Source organism: Ochotona princeps, chromosome 6 (genome assembly GCF_030435755.1).
Source record: "Ochotona princeps isolate mOchPri1 chromosome 6, mOchPri1.hap1, whole genome shotgun sequence".
Lineage (NCBI taxonomy): Eukaryota > Metazoa > Chordata > Mammalia > Lagomorpha > Ochotonidae > Ochotona > Ochotona princeps.
In genome coordinates this window covers 35655554-35671242 of record NC_080837.1, presented here as the reverse complement: position 1 = coordinate 35671242, position 15689 = coordinate 35655554, and the positions used below count along the sequence as shown (strand labels likewise).

Genomic DNA, 15689 nt, shown 5'->3' with positions numbered 1-15689 from the left:
CAAGTGAGCTGCAACGGGCCGATGCGTGCTGATCCGAAGCTGGAACCTCTTCCGGGTCTCCCACGTGGGTGCAGAGTCCCAATGCATTGGGCCGTCCTCAACTGCTTGCCCAGGCCACAAGCAGGGAGCTGGATGGGAAGTGGGGCTGCCGGGATTAGAACCGGTGCCCATATGGGATCCTGGGGCGTTCAAGGCGAGGACTCTAGCTGCTAGGCCATACCGCCAGGCCCAACAAATACATTTTTAAAAAAGAAAGAAGGCAGTCTTCATTTTATGAACCTGAAATTAATGGGGTTTGGTCTATACAAACTGAGATTTTCAGAAAGTCACAGAGCAAGTTAAAAGTGACCCTAATAAAAATCAATTAAATTTTAGCCTTTTTGCAGGATGGAACATACAGAATTGGCATTTTTGTTGCTCAAAATGGGTATGTACAGGTCTGATTTACCCTAATATAGATTAACTTCATGATTAAAAATAAAACTCCAGAAGTAGGGAACAAGATTTAAAAAAAAAATGGAATAAAGAAATTATTTCACAAATAAAAGGAACAAAAGAAGAAAGTAAGGATGTTTCTCACTCTCATTTCCACAACCATTCACAAACTTCTGTTAACTACTTAGATACTTACGATGACTGAACTCCAAAACTCAGTATGGAATGGAACTCAAATGTGGAATCTCCCATTCCTTGATTAAATAAGACAGGCATGATTGGGTTTTCTCCTAAAAGAAGCAAAAAAAAAAAAAAAAAAAAACATGAATGGGATCATTTTGAGATTTTTTTTTCTAGATTTTTTTAAATCACTCAGGATTACTTTAGAAAAGTCAGAAAATGCTGATAAGCAATTAATGATAACTTGAAATTTCTCTGCCAAGATAAACACAAAACATTTAGTTAACACCCTTCTGTTTTCTATAAACAGTTCACACATGAGGACACTTCAAAAAGTTTGTGGGAAATTGAAAAAAAATACATGAGGCATAAAAAAAATCTTGAAATCTGCACAGTTTTTGTATAATACACATTTTCCATAAAATTTTTTGGAAACCACTTATACTGGCTTTTTAAAAAAAGACATTATATATTCTTCTGCATCTTGCTTTTTCACCTAACAGTCTTTTCATTTAACTAAATCCCCCTCTGTATTTCCATTTTTAATAATTATAGTTGCATAGGTATTCTCTCAGCACAGCAGCATGTATCAGAGACCAAGAATGAAGGATCTGGGGCAGGTCTTGGGAGTGCTGGTCTAGCCTTGGTTACTCTGCTTCTAATCTAGCTTCCTACTAATGCATCCTGGCAAGCAGTAGATGATGCTCAAATGCTTGGGTCCCTACCACCACGTCAGAGAACTGGATGAGTTCATGGCTCCAGGCTTCAGCCTGGTCCAGTTATGACTATTACAAGTATATAGGGAGTGAACCCATGGATGGAAAATCTCTCTCTTTCTCTCTCTCTCCTCATTCCTGCTTCCTTTTCTTCTCCCCTCTGCTATAGGCATTCGGGAAGTGAACCAGTGCATGGAGGGTATATTTATCTTTCTTTCTTTTTTTTTTTTTTTAAAGATTTATTTATTTTTATTACAAAGTCAGATACACAGAGAGGAGAGACAGAGAGAAAGATCTTCCGTCCAATGATTTACTCCCCAAGTGAGCGCAATAGCCAGTGCTGTGCCGATTCGAAGCCGAGAACCAGGAACCTCTTCAACCAGGAACCTCTTCCGGGTTTCCCACGTGAGTGCAGGGTCCCAAAGCCTCGGGCCGTAACCTACTGCTTTCCCAGGCCACAAGCAGGGAGCTGGATGGGAAGTGGAGCTGCCGGGATTAGAACCGGAGTCCATATGGGATCCCGGGGCGTTCAAGACAAGGACTTTAGCCGCTAGGCCACTGTGCCGGGCCCTATCTTTCTTTCAAGTATATGAAAAGAAAAAAAAAGATACTAAAACATCTGAAAAAAGTAGCCTAGGTCTGAATCCTTTTGCAGCTTCTCCTCGTCAAAGAAGCTCATTTTCACTTGGGATTTTGGGTATCTCCATGGCTACCATGTTAGTTTAACTCCACCTCTTGGGAAAGAGCCAAAGAAGAAATAAAATAACAGAGGAATTCTCATTATATTCTCTGGGTCTTTTCGGCTTCTTTTTCTTTGAACAGGAAACAGGGCATCACTCTTGAATTTTATGTTGTTTATGCCCCACACACAGTTTTATAACTCAGATAGCTGTTGGATTAACGTTGGGAAATAAAGGAAGAAGAAAAAAATTTTAATTTAAAACCAAGAAATTCATTGCCTATGGCTTCAATTCTTTACATTCCGGCTTTCTTTGAATCTACTTGCTTTATTCACTTCTCATAATCTTTAGGTATTCTGACTTTTCTTCTGTGAAAGTGTGTTTATTAGGAATTCACCAGGAATAGATACGGCTTTTATAAAATATCTTTTTAAAAAATGTTACAATGAGGGCCCACTGTGATGGCTCAGTGGCTGAATATTTGCCTTGCATGCATCAAGATCCCACATGGGTGCTGGTTTCCCATTCAGCTTCCTACTTGTGGCCTGGGAAAGCATTAGAGGATGACCCAAACCTCAAGTACCATGTATCCATGTGGGAGACCAGAAGAAGCTCCTGGTTGCAGATCAGCTCAGCTATGGCTACTGCAGCCATCTGTGAAGGGAACCACCAGACAGATTTTTTTTTCTATTTCCTTCCCTCTGCAAATCTGCCTCGTCAATAAAAATATATAAATATTTTTAAAGAAAGTTACAATTCCAAAGTCATTTTTCCCCCTTTAACTTGCTAATATAAAAACTCTCAATGTATCATTGTACTCTTAGAATAAATTCAACCTGCTGCATGTCCCGGGACTGGGTCTCCTCAATTGATAATGCCTGAGCATCACTTCTCGGCCTTTTAGCTAAGATCAAGTGCATATCTGTTCTTATCAGATTGATAATGCCTGAGCAGTTGGCAGCATGCTCAGATGCACACAGGGGACATGACAGCCAGCTCATCTAGTCCAGCAGAGACCTTCAAGCGCCTTGTCAGAGGACAGAGGGCATAGCACGTTGAACAGCTCATCCTGGCCAAAATGTAGCAAGGGTCTGTGTTTGTGGATGCACTAAGGTGGACTTGGTCAGCCAACAGAACTTGGAAAAATTTTCTGAATCTTGGTGCAACAAAGCTGACAATGTCTCAAAACTGTCAAGAACACTCAAGTAACATCCTCACAACATTCTTCCCCTCATAAGGGTCACTACGGAGGCATCTAATGACTGTCCCCATCCCTAGATGCTGATAGCAAGCAGCAGCTCTTGAAACATTCCCGCCCACTATGCCTTGACCCTCTGCATACCTTGACGCTCTGCACCCAAATCTGAGGTAACTATTACTGTGCTTTTAAATTCCTTTATGCATTAAACAAGATAGCATGAAAATAAATAAACCAAATGCATTATGTTTTCCTTCTTATGTACTAACCTCATGATATCCATAAACTCTTATATTCTTCATTTTTAATCCTTCCTTTGCAATCTGTAGGCTATTTCTTTTCTCCAATTGGTGATTTTAAAAGCATTTAGAGGCAATTTATCAACACCTATAGCTACTACCTCTCATCACCATCTCTTATCTCTTCACATTTCTGGTGTTGGGAAAAATCTTAATCACTTCATGCTGACTTTTTTTAAGTTGAAAAATTTTTTTAATTTAAAAATTATCCATTTGAGCAGCAGACCTATACACACACTGAAATAACTCCCACAGTCAGTCTGGTTCAGTCCTCATTGGCTGTAGGTGCTGGGGCTGGGCTATACTAAAGCCAGGAACCTGGAGCCCAATGCCAGGTATCAGACATGGTTTTCAGGCACCTAACTCCTTGAGTCATTACTGACTTCCTTCCAGGCTGCATACTGATACGATACTGGAACTGGGAGAAGAGCTGGGAGTCAGCTGTCTTAGCTGCCATGCCAACACCAGCCCCTTTGATTTTTGATGGGTCTTGAAACTAAGATTTATTTCTTTGTTGTTTGTTTATTTAAATTTTCTTATTTTCTCAATCTGAAACGCTGTGTGATAAAAGGAAGAGAGAGAGACAGGCAGGTTCCATCTGTGGGTTCAATCCTCACAAATCCCCCAAAGGCAAGGGTCAGATTAGGCCAAAGCCAGGAATCTGGAACTCCAGTGGAGCTTCCCACGTGGATGGCAGGGATGCATCAGCAGAAAGCTGGATCAGAACAGTAGTGCAGCTCCAATATGGGAAGGTGACATCCCAAACAGTGGTTCAACACCTGCCCCAGATCAGAGATATAAATTCAGATAGTCTGACTCCAGGTTAATCTCTACCTGTACATGACTCAAGCCAAACTTAGTAATAATAATGGCTTTAAAAGATTCTATTTTCACATATTCAACAAATCTGTACTTGTGAATCACACTTCATTATAATTAGTTTAAGAATATTAAAGATCCTAGTATACAACGCTCATATAGTTAACATAAAATATATTTAAGCAAACCTTTAGCATGTTTCATATTATAACCTGATATTCTGGCCAGTACAGTTTGAATCCACTGTGCCAAGGTCAAAAGTTGAGCAAGAGCTTCTGCATCTTCACTGAAAAATGAGATTTAAAAATTGTTAAAACTTGTAAAATCAAACTAAAAAGCTGAATGAGTAGTACTTCCTGAAGTAAATGGATATACAAAAAGGACCTATTTTTCCAGATTAACTTTCCACATCACAGAAATATTTCTAAAAAGTACCTTTTAGGGAAAGGAGAGGAAATAAAAAATATTATAAAGAATAAGATACCACCCCTATGTGCCCATCACCCAGAAGTAATAGATCTGCCAGCAATAATGAATTAACATTCTAGTTGTTCAAGACAAAAACTAGGTGTTGTTACTGATTTCTGATATCCTGATACCCTACACATTTTAGTCTATTAGCTATTGTTACGGATTTCACCTTCTAAATATATTGTTAAGTTGATAATTTCTTTCTACATCCAGAATTATCTACCCAAGTCCAAATCATATTATCCCTTACCTGGACTACTTCAACAGACTCCTAACTGTTCTTCCTGCTTTTACTCCTGTGTTTCATTATTAAGTACAAATTCATCATACAACAGCCAGAGGAATATTCTAAAAATATAAATTGGCTCATATCACTTTCGTATTCAAAACATTCCAGTGGCTTCCTACCACATACAAAATGACTTTAACTTTATTGTCTAACTTACGTTAGCTTGACAAACCCTTCCGTGCCTTCTTGTACCTCACACACACCAACTGTGTTCCTCAACTGGGGCCTTTTCTCTTGACATTGCTTGTCTTTGGAATTTCAAGCTTCCAGACAGGAGCACTGCAGTCTCTCCGTCCATTCAGGTTTTGATCATCTCAGGGAGGACTGCCTAACAACCCTGTGTATAAGGAGCTGTCTGCCCCAGCCTGTCCTTAGCCCTTTACTCTAAGGCTTTAATTTTCTCAAAGCACTTCTCATTATTCAACACGTTGTATTTACTGGTTTATTGCAGTTTGTTGAATCATCTTCTGCTGCTCTCCCAGGCCATTAGCAGGGAACTCAATCACAAGTCAAGCAGCCGGGACATGAACCAAACTGGTTCCTATATAGGATGCCAATGCTACAGAAAGGAGGATTAGCCTGATGTACCACCATGATGGCCCCAGAAAAAATCTAATTTTAAAAATTTTACAAAGATTTTAACCACAATGAAACTTCAAACAGTGACTATAGTGGTAGCAAAGGGCATAGGAATGGATTATTTTGCATCTTATTTTGTTCCATAGGAGCTAAGAGGTCACAATTCTACTGCTTCATTGGTCTTTACACAACATACAGATTTGAGTAAACGAAGATTCAAGTCCTCTGAGACCAAACATTGGGTTTTCGATCACATTTTATCAGTATGATATAAGCTATGAAACAAAAAAGTTAATTCCTTTGAAGAGTGAAAAGGTCAATTCCAACATACCTGTTTATCTTGTGAGGCTGCAGTGGTATAATGGGAAGCACAGTATTGCACAGAGACTTGCATAGAGGGCAGAGATATTCTCCACTCTCTAAGTCAAAAAGGTCAACATGGATGCGTTGCTGAGAGCTCAGCTGTACAGCTTCGAAATACCTGTAACATTCAAAACACACAGGTTCACTCAGAACTATAGATGCATCTTTAGCTCAAGTTTAAATATCTGGAATTCTGGAGTAGTGTTGTGGCATAACAGGTAAAGCTGTCACCTGCAATGCCAACATCCAATATAAACACCAGTTCAAGTCTGGATTTATAATCTAGCTCCTGGCTAATATGCCTAGGAAAGGAGGGATAAATGGTCAAATCCTTGGACCCTGTACCTACATGAGACTTAGATGAAGGTCCTGGCTCTTGGCTTTGGCCCGACTCAGCTGCAACTATTGCAGCCGTTTGGGTAGTTGAATCAGTGGATGGAAGATCTCTCTCCCTCTCTTTCTAACTCTGTCCCTTAAATGAGTCTTTCTTAAAAATCTGAAATTTGGGTCACCTCCCACCTCCCCCAAAATCTTCAGAACCTACGTACAAAACATATATGTTAGGATTATAGAAGAAATAGGGTGACCATGGTAGAGGAGACTGGAGTATATCTCAGAAAAGGTATAAACTTGAAGTAAACTTACTGGATCATAATCCACTTGCTGCCTCAATAGGATGGAAGTGCAATAAGGACTCTACACAGTTTCTAATAGCCAAATAATGAAGAGAGGACTATCTCAGGAAAATTAGGTACTTTAATCCAATACTAAACAGGTTAAGGTACACATACACAAAAAAACTATTCTTGGGAATGACATTTTAAAATTTTTACATTTTCCAAATAAAGAAAAAGAATATCTTATCTATCTCAATCACTGTGTTGTTTCAGGGAAATTAAATTTTTATAGATTATTATTTTTTTCCTATGGACACTGAAGAACAATTCATTAGTTTGTAGACAGCAAGCATAAAGGAAAGTGGAAATCTTAAAAAGTTGGTAACTTCGTACTCCAAAGTCTAAAGCTGACAATAATTAATATCATGTAAATACAATTAGTAAGACTGCTTTAATTATTTAAATAAGAAAAAAGGAAGGAAGACATGGAAAACATGCCTTTTTGTGGTCTTCACTGAATATCAATACTTTCAGTCTCTTTCAAGAACATGTCATGGGCCAGGCGTGATAGCCTAGCGGCTAGAGTACTTGTTTTGCATGTGCCAGGATCCCATACAGGTGCAGGTTCTAATCCCACTGGCCCTGCTTCCCATCTAGCTCCCTTCTGTGGCCTGGAAAAGCTGTCAAGGATGGCGCGAAGCCTTGGGACCCTGCACCTGCGCAGGGACCTGGAAGAGGCTCCAAGATCCTGGCTTCAGACCAGCACAGCTCCGACCATTGGGGCTACTTGGGGAGTGAATCAGCAGACAGAACAGACAGAAGATCTTCTTCTCTGTCGCTGTATATTCTCCTCTGTATATCTGACTTTCCAATAAAAAATAAAATCAATTTAAAAAAAAAAGATAAAAAAAAAAGAAAACCTCAGAAGGACAACTTACTTCTGCCAGCAAACTGCATGCATCACATGACCACAGCTTCCAGTGTAAGTTCCATAGGCCAAATCTGAATCCATGAACAGCGGGTCCAGGGTTTCTGGTACAGAAGACAAAAATAAGAAGTATGTATTCATGTTTTGTGAATTTGTAACAAAAAAAAAAAAAAACTGAAAAAAAGGAAAGGGAGAGAAGAGGTTATCAGATCTAAAATTCTAATCACAAACTTTTTATGAAAAATAAAATGTGACAACACCATGACAGCAGGATCTATATTTTTAAAAATAAGAAAAAATACCACGGGAGGGGATGAGAAATTTAAACATAAATCCAAGGTGTGATAAGAAAACTAGTATGGACAATTCATTCTTTGATTAACATTTTGATTCTTAACATCAGGTTAGAGCTAAATTATCTTAATTGTGGTAATTTTCTATGATTTGAGCACTATTTACTTTTATGATTTTAAGAATATCTGACTAGGGTGATAGAGGCACTGTAACTTTGCAGAAAGAAGCATACAATAGAGATTTCAAATTTTAGTTTTATCAATTATAACTTGTGGTTTTGGCTCAGTCACTTCCCTGTGGCTCAGTACCCTTAGCTGTAAAATGGAGCCAATACTGACACACCTAACTTCTACAGTGGTTGTAAGGATTAAGTAAGCAAATATACAAAAAGTATGTAAAAAGTGCCTTGGGCATGTTTTTTTTATGTTAGCCTTTATTGTCATTATTATTAGTCAAGACTATCCGTAAATCAGCTAACTACTGATACAAGGAATGCAACCTTTTTCATCTAATCTGTCTGACCACAAAATAAAAGATTAATATGAATCCAGTCACGAGGCAGCAATCAAACAAATCACAATGTCATACACAGAACAAGACAACTGGCTTATATTCTTCAAACATGATATCGTCAGAGTGAAAAAAAAATTCCACAAAACTACAACAATAACAACAACAAAAAACAGGCAAGGAATTTCTTTAGATTAAAACAGACTAGAAAAAACATAATTAAAGCAACATGTGAAATATGATTGAATTCAGCTTTTTATAAAAAAGTTCACTTATTAAAGCAATTTTGAGAACCACTATGTACACATGAATTTTAAAACAGATGATATTCCTAAACCATTATTAATTTTCTTAAATGCAAAAAAAATGCATGTGGAAACTTTAGGGCTGAAATATGCTCACAATTTACTGCATAGTTCAGGAAGAAAAAATGAAAAAGAGAATGAGTAACATACTAATGAAATAAAAATTAAAAAAAAATCTAAAATGGCATGTAAATATCTAGATCTATCTTACATATGGGCAAATTGTGATCTGACTTAATGAGAATAAATGCAACCTCACTTCCAAACTTCTTCCATATAGTAAATTTCTTCAGTATATAGGTATGAAACAATATGTTCACAATACGTACCCCCTGAGAGTTCTATGGGTTTTCCCCTATGCTGGGTTAAGGCAGTAGATTTCTGGACACAAGCCGATAAAACCATAGCATTATTTTCTATTTTCACCTCTTGCTCTTCTTGGCAAAGGATGCATGTCAGCACTTCCTTTTCAGTAACAGATGGACCCCGTTTAGGACCCAAAGCAATTTTAGAGTAGTCACTGATTGTTGGGGTGCTACCAAAAGAAACAAACAGAAATAAAAACAAATATTTTCATTATTTTTTTAGATTTTGGTAATTCTTAATTATAGGTAAGAATTTTAGCAATAAAAATTACAATATTCAGCAATATTAGCTTAAATGCTCCCCTTGACCTCTCAAGCTTTTATCAGAAAATTCACTACTAAAAACTAGATTCTGTATTGCTAAGTATTAAAAACACCCAATTATGGGCCTGGTACGGTAGCCTAGTGGCTAAAGCCCTCACCTTGCATGCCCAGGATCACATATGGGCACCAGTTCTAATCCTGGTGGCCTCACTTCCCATCCAGCTCCCTGCTTGTGGTCTGGGAAAGCAGACGAGGGCGGCCCAAAGCCTTGGGACCCTGCACCCATGTAGGAGACCCAGAAGAGCTCCTGACTTTGGGTCGGTTCAGCTCAGCCACTGTGGCTGTTTGGGCAGTGAAGCAGCAGTCTCTCTTCCTCTCTTTATATGTGACTTTCTAATAAAAAAAATAATAAATCTTTAAAAAAATTCAATCATAAAGCATATCCTATATTATAGTTAATTTACTATACCAATAAGCTGAGGTGCTTTCCTCCCCACCCCCAAATATAAAAGCAATAACACATTTACTGAAGAGACTCTGGATCTAGGAAAAGTATAAAAAAATTAAAAAATAGTAAAAATGTAACTATTAGTAATACTAAATTTCCTTCCAATCTACTGTTTATAATATACTTTTTTACATAAGTGAAATCATATTACATATACAGACTCTATTTATATCCTGCTGTATTCACTAAAGCTTTTGTTGTTTTCTCAAGTCATTGAAACTTCCTCAGAAACACATTTAAATGGCTGGACAGCACTCTTATTGTATCTGCCAAATTTTATCTATTACTTCTTTTTTTTTTTTTTTTAAAGATTTATTCATTTTATTACAGCCAGATATACAGAGAGGAGGCGAGACAGAGAGGAAGATCCTCCATCCGATGTTTCACTCCCCAAGTGAGCCGCAACGGGCCGATGCGCGCCGATCCGATGCCGGGAACCCGGAACCTCCTCCAGGCCTCCCACGCGGGTGCAGTGTCCCAATGCACTGGGCCGTCCTCAACTGCCCTCCCAGGCCACAAGTAGGGAGCCGGATGGGAAGTGGAGCCGCCGGGACCAGAACCGGCGCCCATATGGGATCCCGGGGCCTTCAAGGCGAGGACTCCAGCCGCTAGGCCACGCCGCCGGGCCCTATCCATTACTTCTTACCAGGCTTTTTGTTTTATGTTCTAGTTTGATAGGTATTGACCACTAAAAAAAAACTTTCCCTTACTGACATAGCAGTTCTTAGAATCTCTTATTGCCTTAGAAAATCTTGGGATTTATAAATTAGTAATAATAATACAAAAATAGCAAAATTTATAACATGCTGATTGATATAAAGGTTTATTTTACTTATTTGAAAGGCTGCATTCACCAGAGCTGAGATGATTTGAAGCTATAATCCAAAAGCTTCTTCTGAGTCTCCCGCACGGGTATGGGGGAAGCAAGGACTTCCACCCTCTGCCGCCTGCCTAGGCCAACTGCAGGAAGCTGGACTGGAGGTGAAGTGGTTGGGACTCAAACTGATGTCCATCCACATGGAATACCAGCACCATGGACAAAAGCTTAGCTTACTACACCATGGCATTGGCCATTAGGTATGTTTATTGGTGCACAGAAAGAGATATAGAGGCTGGTAACGTGGCGTAGCAAGTTAATTGTCCATCTCAGATACTGGGCATTTCATATGGGTGCCAGTTCAAGTCCCAGCTGCTCTACTTCTAATGCTAAAGCTTGGGAAAGCAGTGGTGGATGGCCGAAGGTCTTAGGCCCTTCAATGTACACAGGAAAGCCAGAAGATCCTAACTCCAGACGTGGTGCCCATTTGGAGAGTGAACCAACAGGGAGGAAGATTCTCTCTCTCTCAGTAACTCTTTAAAGTAAAAATAAAAAAATGATAAAGAAGGAAGGAAGGAGGGAGGGAAGGAAAGACACAGAGAGAAAAGGAGATGAGAGGAGAGGGGAGGAGGGGGAAGGGGAGGAAAGGTTGAAGAGAGGTGAGGAGAGGAAAGGAAAAAAGAAGGAAGGAAGGACTAGAACAGTGGTTATTTCTAACTATGATCATTCATGCTAAAGATGAGAAATGTAGAGAATGGCTACAAGGAATTTACTGGATTAGAAAATAAATTCATAAATTACATGTCCAATCAATTATGTTAAAAATTAAATAATGAAAACACTAAAATCATCAACTCTCAGTACAACTTTGTTTACATCTCATTTTGAGTCAATCGTCTTACTACTTTCTAGACAGTATGGTGTTACCGTAATATCTAGAGATAGGACTTTTGCTTGTTTAAAAGCTTTTATTTGTTTCTCTTCATATTATACCGAAGCTAATCAAGGAAAGTTTATTTTTCTACCTTTTCATCTTTACCTTTTACAAAGGCATTATTTTTGACAGTCTCTGTTGGACTATTCGGGCTCACTGTCACAAACAGAGCTTAGTTCACAGAACATAATGTGTCTATTCTTACCCCAAAATCACAATGTCCTAAAAGCAGCCATTACACATATTACTTTAAACAACAGAGAAGTCGTTTATTAAAATGGACATAAAGCAATGTTTTAAATTCTTGGAATACTTTTCAAAGAACCATTCTTTTCTCATTGTATCCATATTGCAGCCCCCCAGTGCATCATTCAGAAGGTTAACCAATTTCCTCAGTAACACACTACAGCCAAGACCCAGAAAACTATATCTATGGACTCTCATTCCAGTGCACCATCCATAAATATCTATTGGTATTATCTTTTTTTTCTATAAGAAAAATAATATAAACAACTTTTTTTTTAGGTAAAGAATTTGCTTTATTTTTTTTTAAAGACCTTTTTTTTAATTGGAAAGACAGATATACAGAGAGGAGAGACAGACAGAAAGATCTTCTGTCCGCTGATGCACTCCCCAAGTGGCCACCATGGTTGGAGCTGTGCTGATCCAAAGCTGGGAGGCAGGAGCCTTCCCTGGGTCTCTCACACAGGTGCAGGGTCCCAAGGCTTTGGGCCATCCTCACTGTTTACCCAGGACACAGGCAGGAGGATGGGTAATAGGGCCACTGGGACACGAACTGTTGCCCATAAGTGATCCCAGTGTATGCAAGGCAAGGACTTTAGCCAATAGGCTACAATACTGGGCCCACGAATTTGCTTTCAATCTGCAGAAACTGAGTCATTTTTCACTGACATCATAAAAATGCTACAGAATATATGAACTGTGATGCATGAGTACCCAAAAATATGCATTCAATCTAAAATAATGAGAGGGTTTCTATCTTTATGGCTTTCATCTGTCTATCCTTATACATTTTTGTGCATAAAGGTTCCTGACACAACATTACTGTATACTTGAACCACTTATCAAACAAAATTATATTCAATAACTTCACCTTGAAGTCTTCATTCTGACCTTTCTTTAATTTCTCTTACATGTTTTAGAAAAAAAGATAAAGTAAACATTTTTTCTTCAAAAACTAAGTTGCTATTTTCTGGTTTGGTTTAGGTTTTAGCTTTACCTCTCTTCCTCCATAACAGAGTCCTCTTTCCCAGACATTTCAGATGTATTGTCATACATCAGTTTATGAGTTTCAATAAAGTTTTTCTGTAAAGCAGACATCTGAGCCATGATCTTCTGACGATGTAACCTAGCAGCTTCAGCTTTTCTTTTCCGTTCTGCTTTTTCTTTATCATGAGTAATCTGGGTATTAAGAAACCACAACATAAGGGAAGATATGTTGCTAAAAACATACTTACAGGTTGAACAGCTCTTATTCAAAAGTGTTGGGACCAGAATTATTTCAGACTTTGGATTTAGGAACAATTACATAAGTAATCAGTTTCAAATTCCACAACATTGCCAATCTTGAAATTTTAAGGATGCTTATCTGTATATTGTTCAATTGAAAAAACTCCTGAAGTGAAAGTCTGAAAAACTTGATAATCACATAATGCCTAGATTCAATGTTTTAAATTAGCTTTAGAAGCTGCATCACATCACACAACTAATTGTGCTCCCTCTGATTATTCCAATTACTTATGCAAAAGGCCAAGCACTATAAATACCAAATAAACTGCTTTTCATACACAGTGCAGATACAGCAAAAAGTTCATAAAACAAAATTTAAAATAAAATAATTTTTCAATTGCTTAATTACCAACAAACAATTTAAACCAACTTAATTTGTAAGACTCATAAATTTATTGCTAACACTGGGAACTTCAACAATGTTACTGATATTTCTTTCAGTGCACTGTATTTTTCCTCCAGGAAAAACACTTGCAATACCAGATTATCAAAATGATTTACTATATTATGGAAATTAGTAAATGGTGGAACACATCCCAATTTCAGACAGTAAGATATCTTAAAAATGAATAAAGTATGATATTTCTAATAGAGGTCCACTGTATATCAATTTCCTCTGTCTTTGTAAAACATATAAGTTATACTAAATAACTGTTTGTCAAATACTATTAGTTCCTAGTACAGAAGCATAATGAAAAGGACTGATATCACATGCTTTAAAATAAACAGGCTCCTATTAATAAAAAGCAGCAACTTCCTTAAATAACAAGCTTCATCAAAGTTAGAGATTAAAATCACAATTATTTCAGTTATTACCTCATCATTCTTAATGGATTCCAAACCCGATGTAGCAGCTACAATAAAACAAGATTTTTCTCTTAAACGCTTTACTGTGTCAAACATCTATGAAAAAAAAAAAAAAAAGAAATGCTAAAAGATTTGGTTAAACTCAAAAGGATCACTAAAAATTACACATCTGACTTGCTCATTATGTCTCCAAATGTCTTTGACATAAATCATTTCAACATTATAGATATCACACAAACAGCATGTATGATTATGTGTAATACATATTTGATAAGTAAAAACTTACTATTTTATATACTTGTTCTACTATAATTTATTATTTTACACTATATTCTTATTACTTATTTAAAAAGTTGAGATGGGCATTTGACACAGCAAGTGAAACATTTGATAGACATTCCTGCATACCATATTGGGGTTCCTGTGTTTGAGTCTTAGCTTTGCTTTTTCTGCCTCTTCCTGCCAATGTGCAGGAGGCAGAAGGGGATGGCTCAAGTGCTTGGGTATCTACGTAAGAACCAAATTGAGTTCCTAGCTCCTAGAAGCAGCAGTATGCATTTGGGGAATGAACCAGCTGATGGAGTACCTCTGTATGTCCTGGTCTCTTTGTCTTTTGAATAGAAATAAATGAATATAAAAACAAAAATAAAACATAAAAGCTTAAAGTTAGGACAACAAAAGAAACAGTTTTTAAAAACTTCATTGTAAAGTATTACACAATGTTATGTCAATAACATTCTCAGACATCTCTCATTTACAATGTTTCTTGATTACATCCGTGAACTATCTCATCTAGTTTTGTATAAGTATAATCTATGATATTCAAAGAATGACAAAATCACTTAATGATGGAATTCATTAAGCAACAGATGCCTGTACTAAATCAAGATATGATTTCCTGTGCTCATTTACCTGGAGTATCCACGTTATCATATCTTTTTGGCCTTCTAGCTGAGGAATTACTTTGAGCCTTTCCAAAAGCATTTGTATATTCTGAGCATTCATGGCTGAACTTCCTAATCCTTTTGGAAAACACAAAATTACATATAATAAATACAAATACCTTCATAATGATGTACAAATTAACATTTTTATTATTCACACTATAACTAATTTTTGGAGAATCCCTTAACCACATTACTTTTTCAACAAAATCATAATTTTATGAAATACTGAGTTACAATATATTTATTAATAGCTACATTAAAAATGGTGTGAGAAACTCTTGAATTATTTTATCTCTCTCTCAAAGTTTCCACTAGCAACACTACTAAGAAAAGTAACCCTTAGGGTCCAGCACAGTGGCCTAGCAGCTAAAGGCCTCGCCTTGAACACACTGGGATCCCAAATGAATGCCAGTTCTAATCCTAGCGGCCCCACTTCCCATCCAGCTCCCTGCTTGTGGCCTGGGAAAGCAGTCAAGAACGGCCCAAAGCCTTGGGACCCTGCACCCGTGTGGAAGACCCAGAAGAAGGTCCTGGCTCCTGGCTTCAGACTGGCACAGATCCAGCCGTTGTGGCCACTTGGGAAGTGAATCATCAGATGGAAGATCTTCCTCTCTGTCTCTCCTCTTCTCTGTATATTTGATTTTCCAATAGAAAATAATAATAGCTTTTTAAAAATAATAATAATAATTTGGTGCATGAGAAAATTTCACAGTACATAATTTTCCAACTGTGGTGCCATTTCAGCTCTCAAAAGCTTTGGATTTTAGGTATTTCCAATTTTGTAATTTTGGCTTAGAGATGCTCACCCTGTCTTTTCCTCCTTGGTTGTGACAA

At 37.6% G+C, this 15689-nt stretch overlaps 1 protein-coding gene and 1 pseudogene across 1 annotated transcript in view; one reads left to right on the top strand and one right to left on the bottom strand.

Moving 5' to 3' along the window:
* Positions 1 to 15689, bottom strand: part of UBR1 (ubiquitin protein ligase E3 component n-recognin 1) — a 124052-nt gene that overhangs the window by 28288 nt on the left and 80075 nt on the right. Inside the window, exons 27-34 of the mRNA XM_004578138.3 lie at positions 14821 to 14930; positions 13918 to 14004; positions 12812 to 12993; positions 9013 to 9218; positions 7585 to 7678; positions 5998 to 6147; positions 4516 to 4613; positions 632 to 725 (exon numbers count right to left, since the gene is read on the bottom strand). Coding sequence (XP_004578195.2) covers positions 632 to 725; positions 4516 to 4613; positions 5998 to 6147; positions 7585 to 7678; positions 9013 to 9218; positions 12812 to 12993; positions 13918 to 14004; positions 14821 to 14930 — 1021 coding nt within the window. The remainder of the gene's footprint in view (positions 1 to 631; positions 726 to 4515; positions 4614 to 5997; positions 6148 to 7584; positions 7679 to 9012; positions 9219 to 12811; positions 12994 to 13917; positions 14005 to 14820; positions 14931 to 15689) is intronic.
* Positions 2896 to 3012, top strand: LOC118759395 (U2 spliceosomal RNA; annotated as a pseudogene).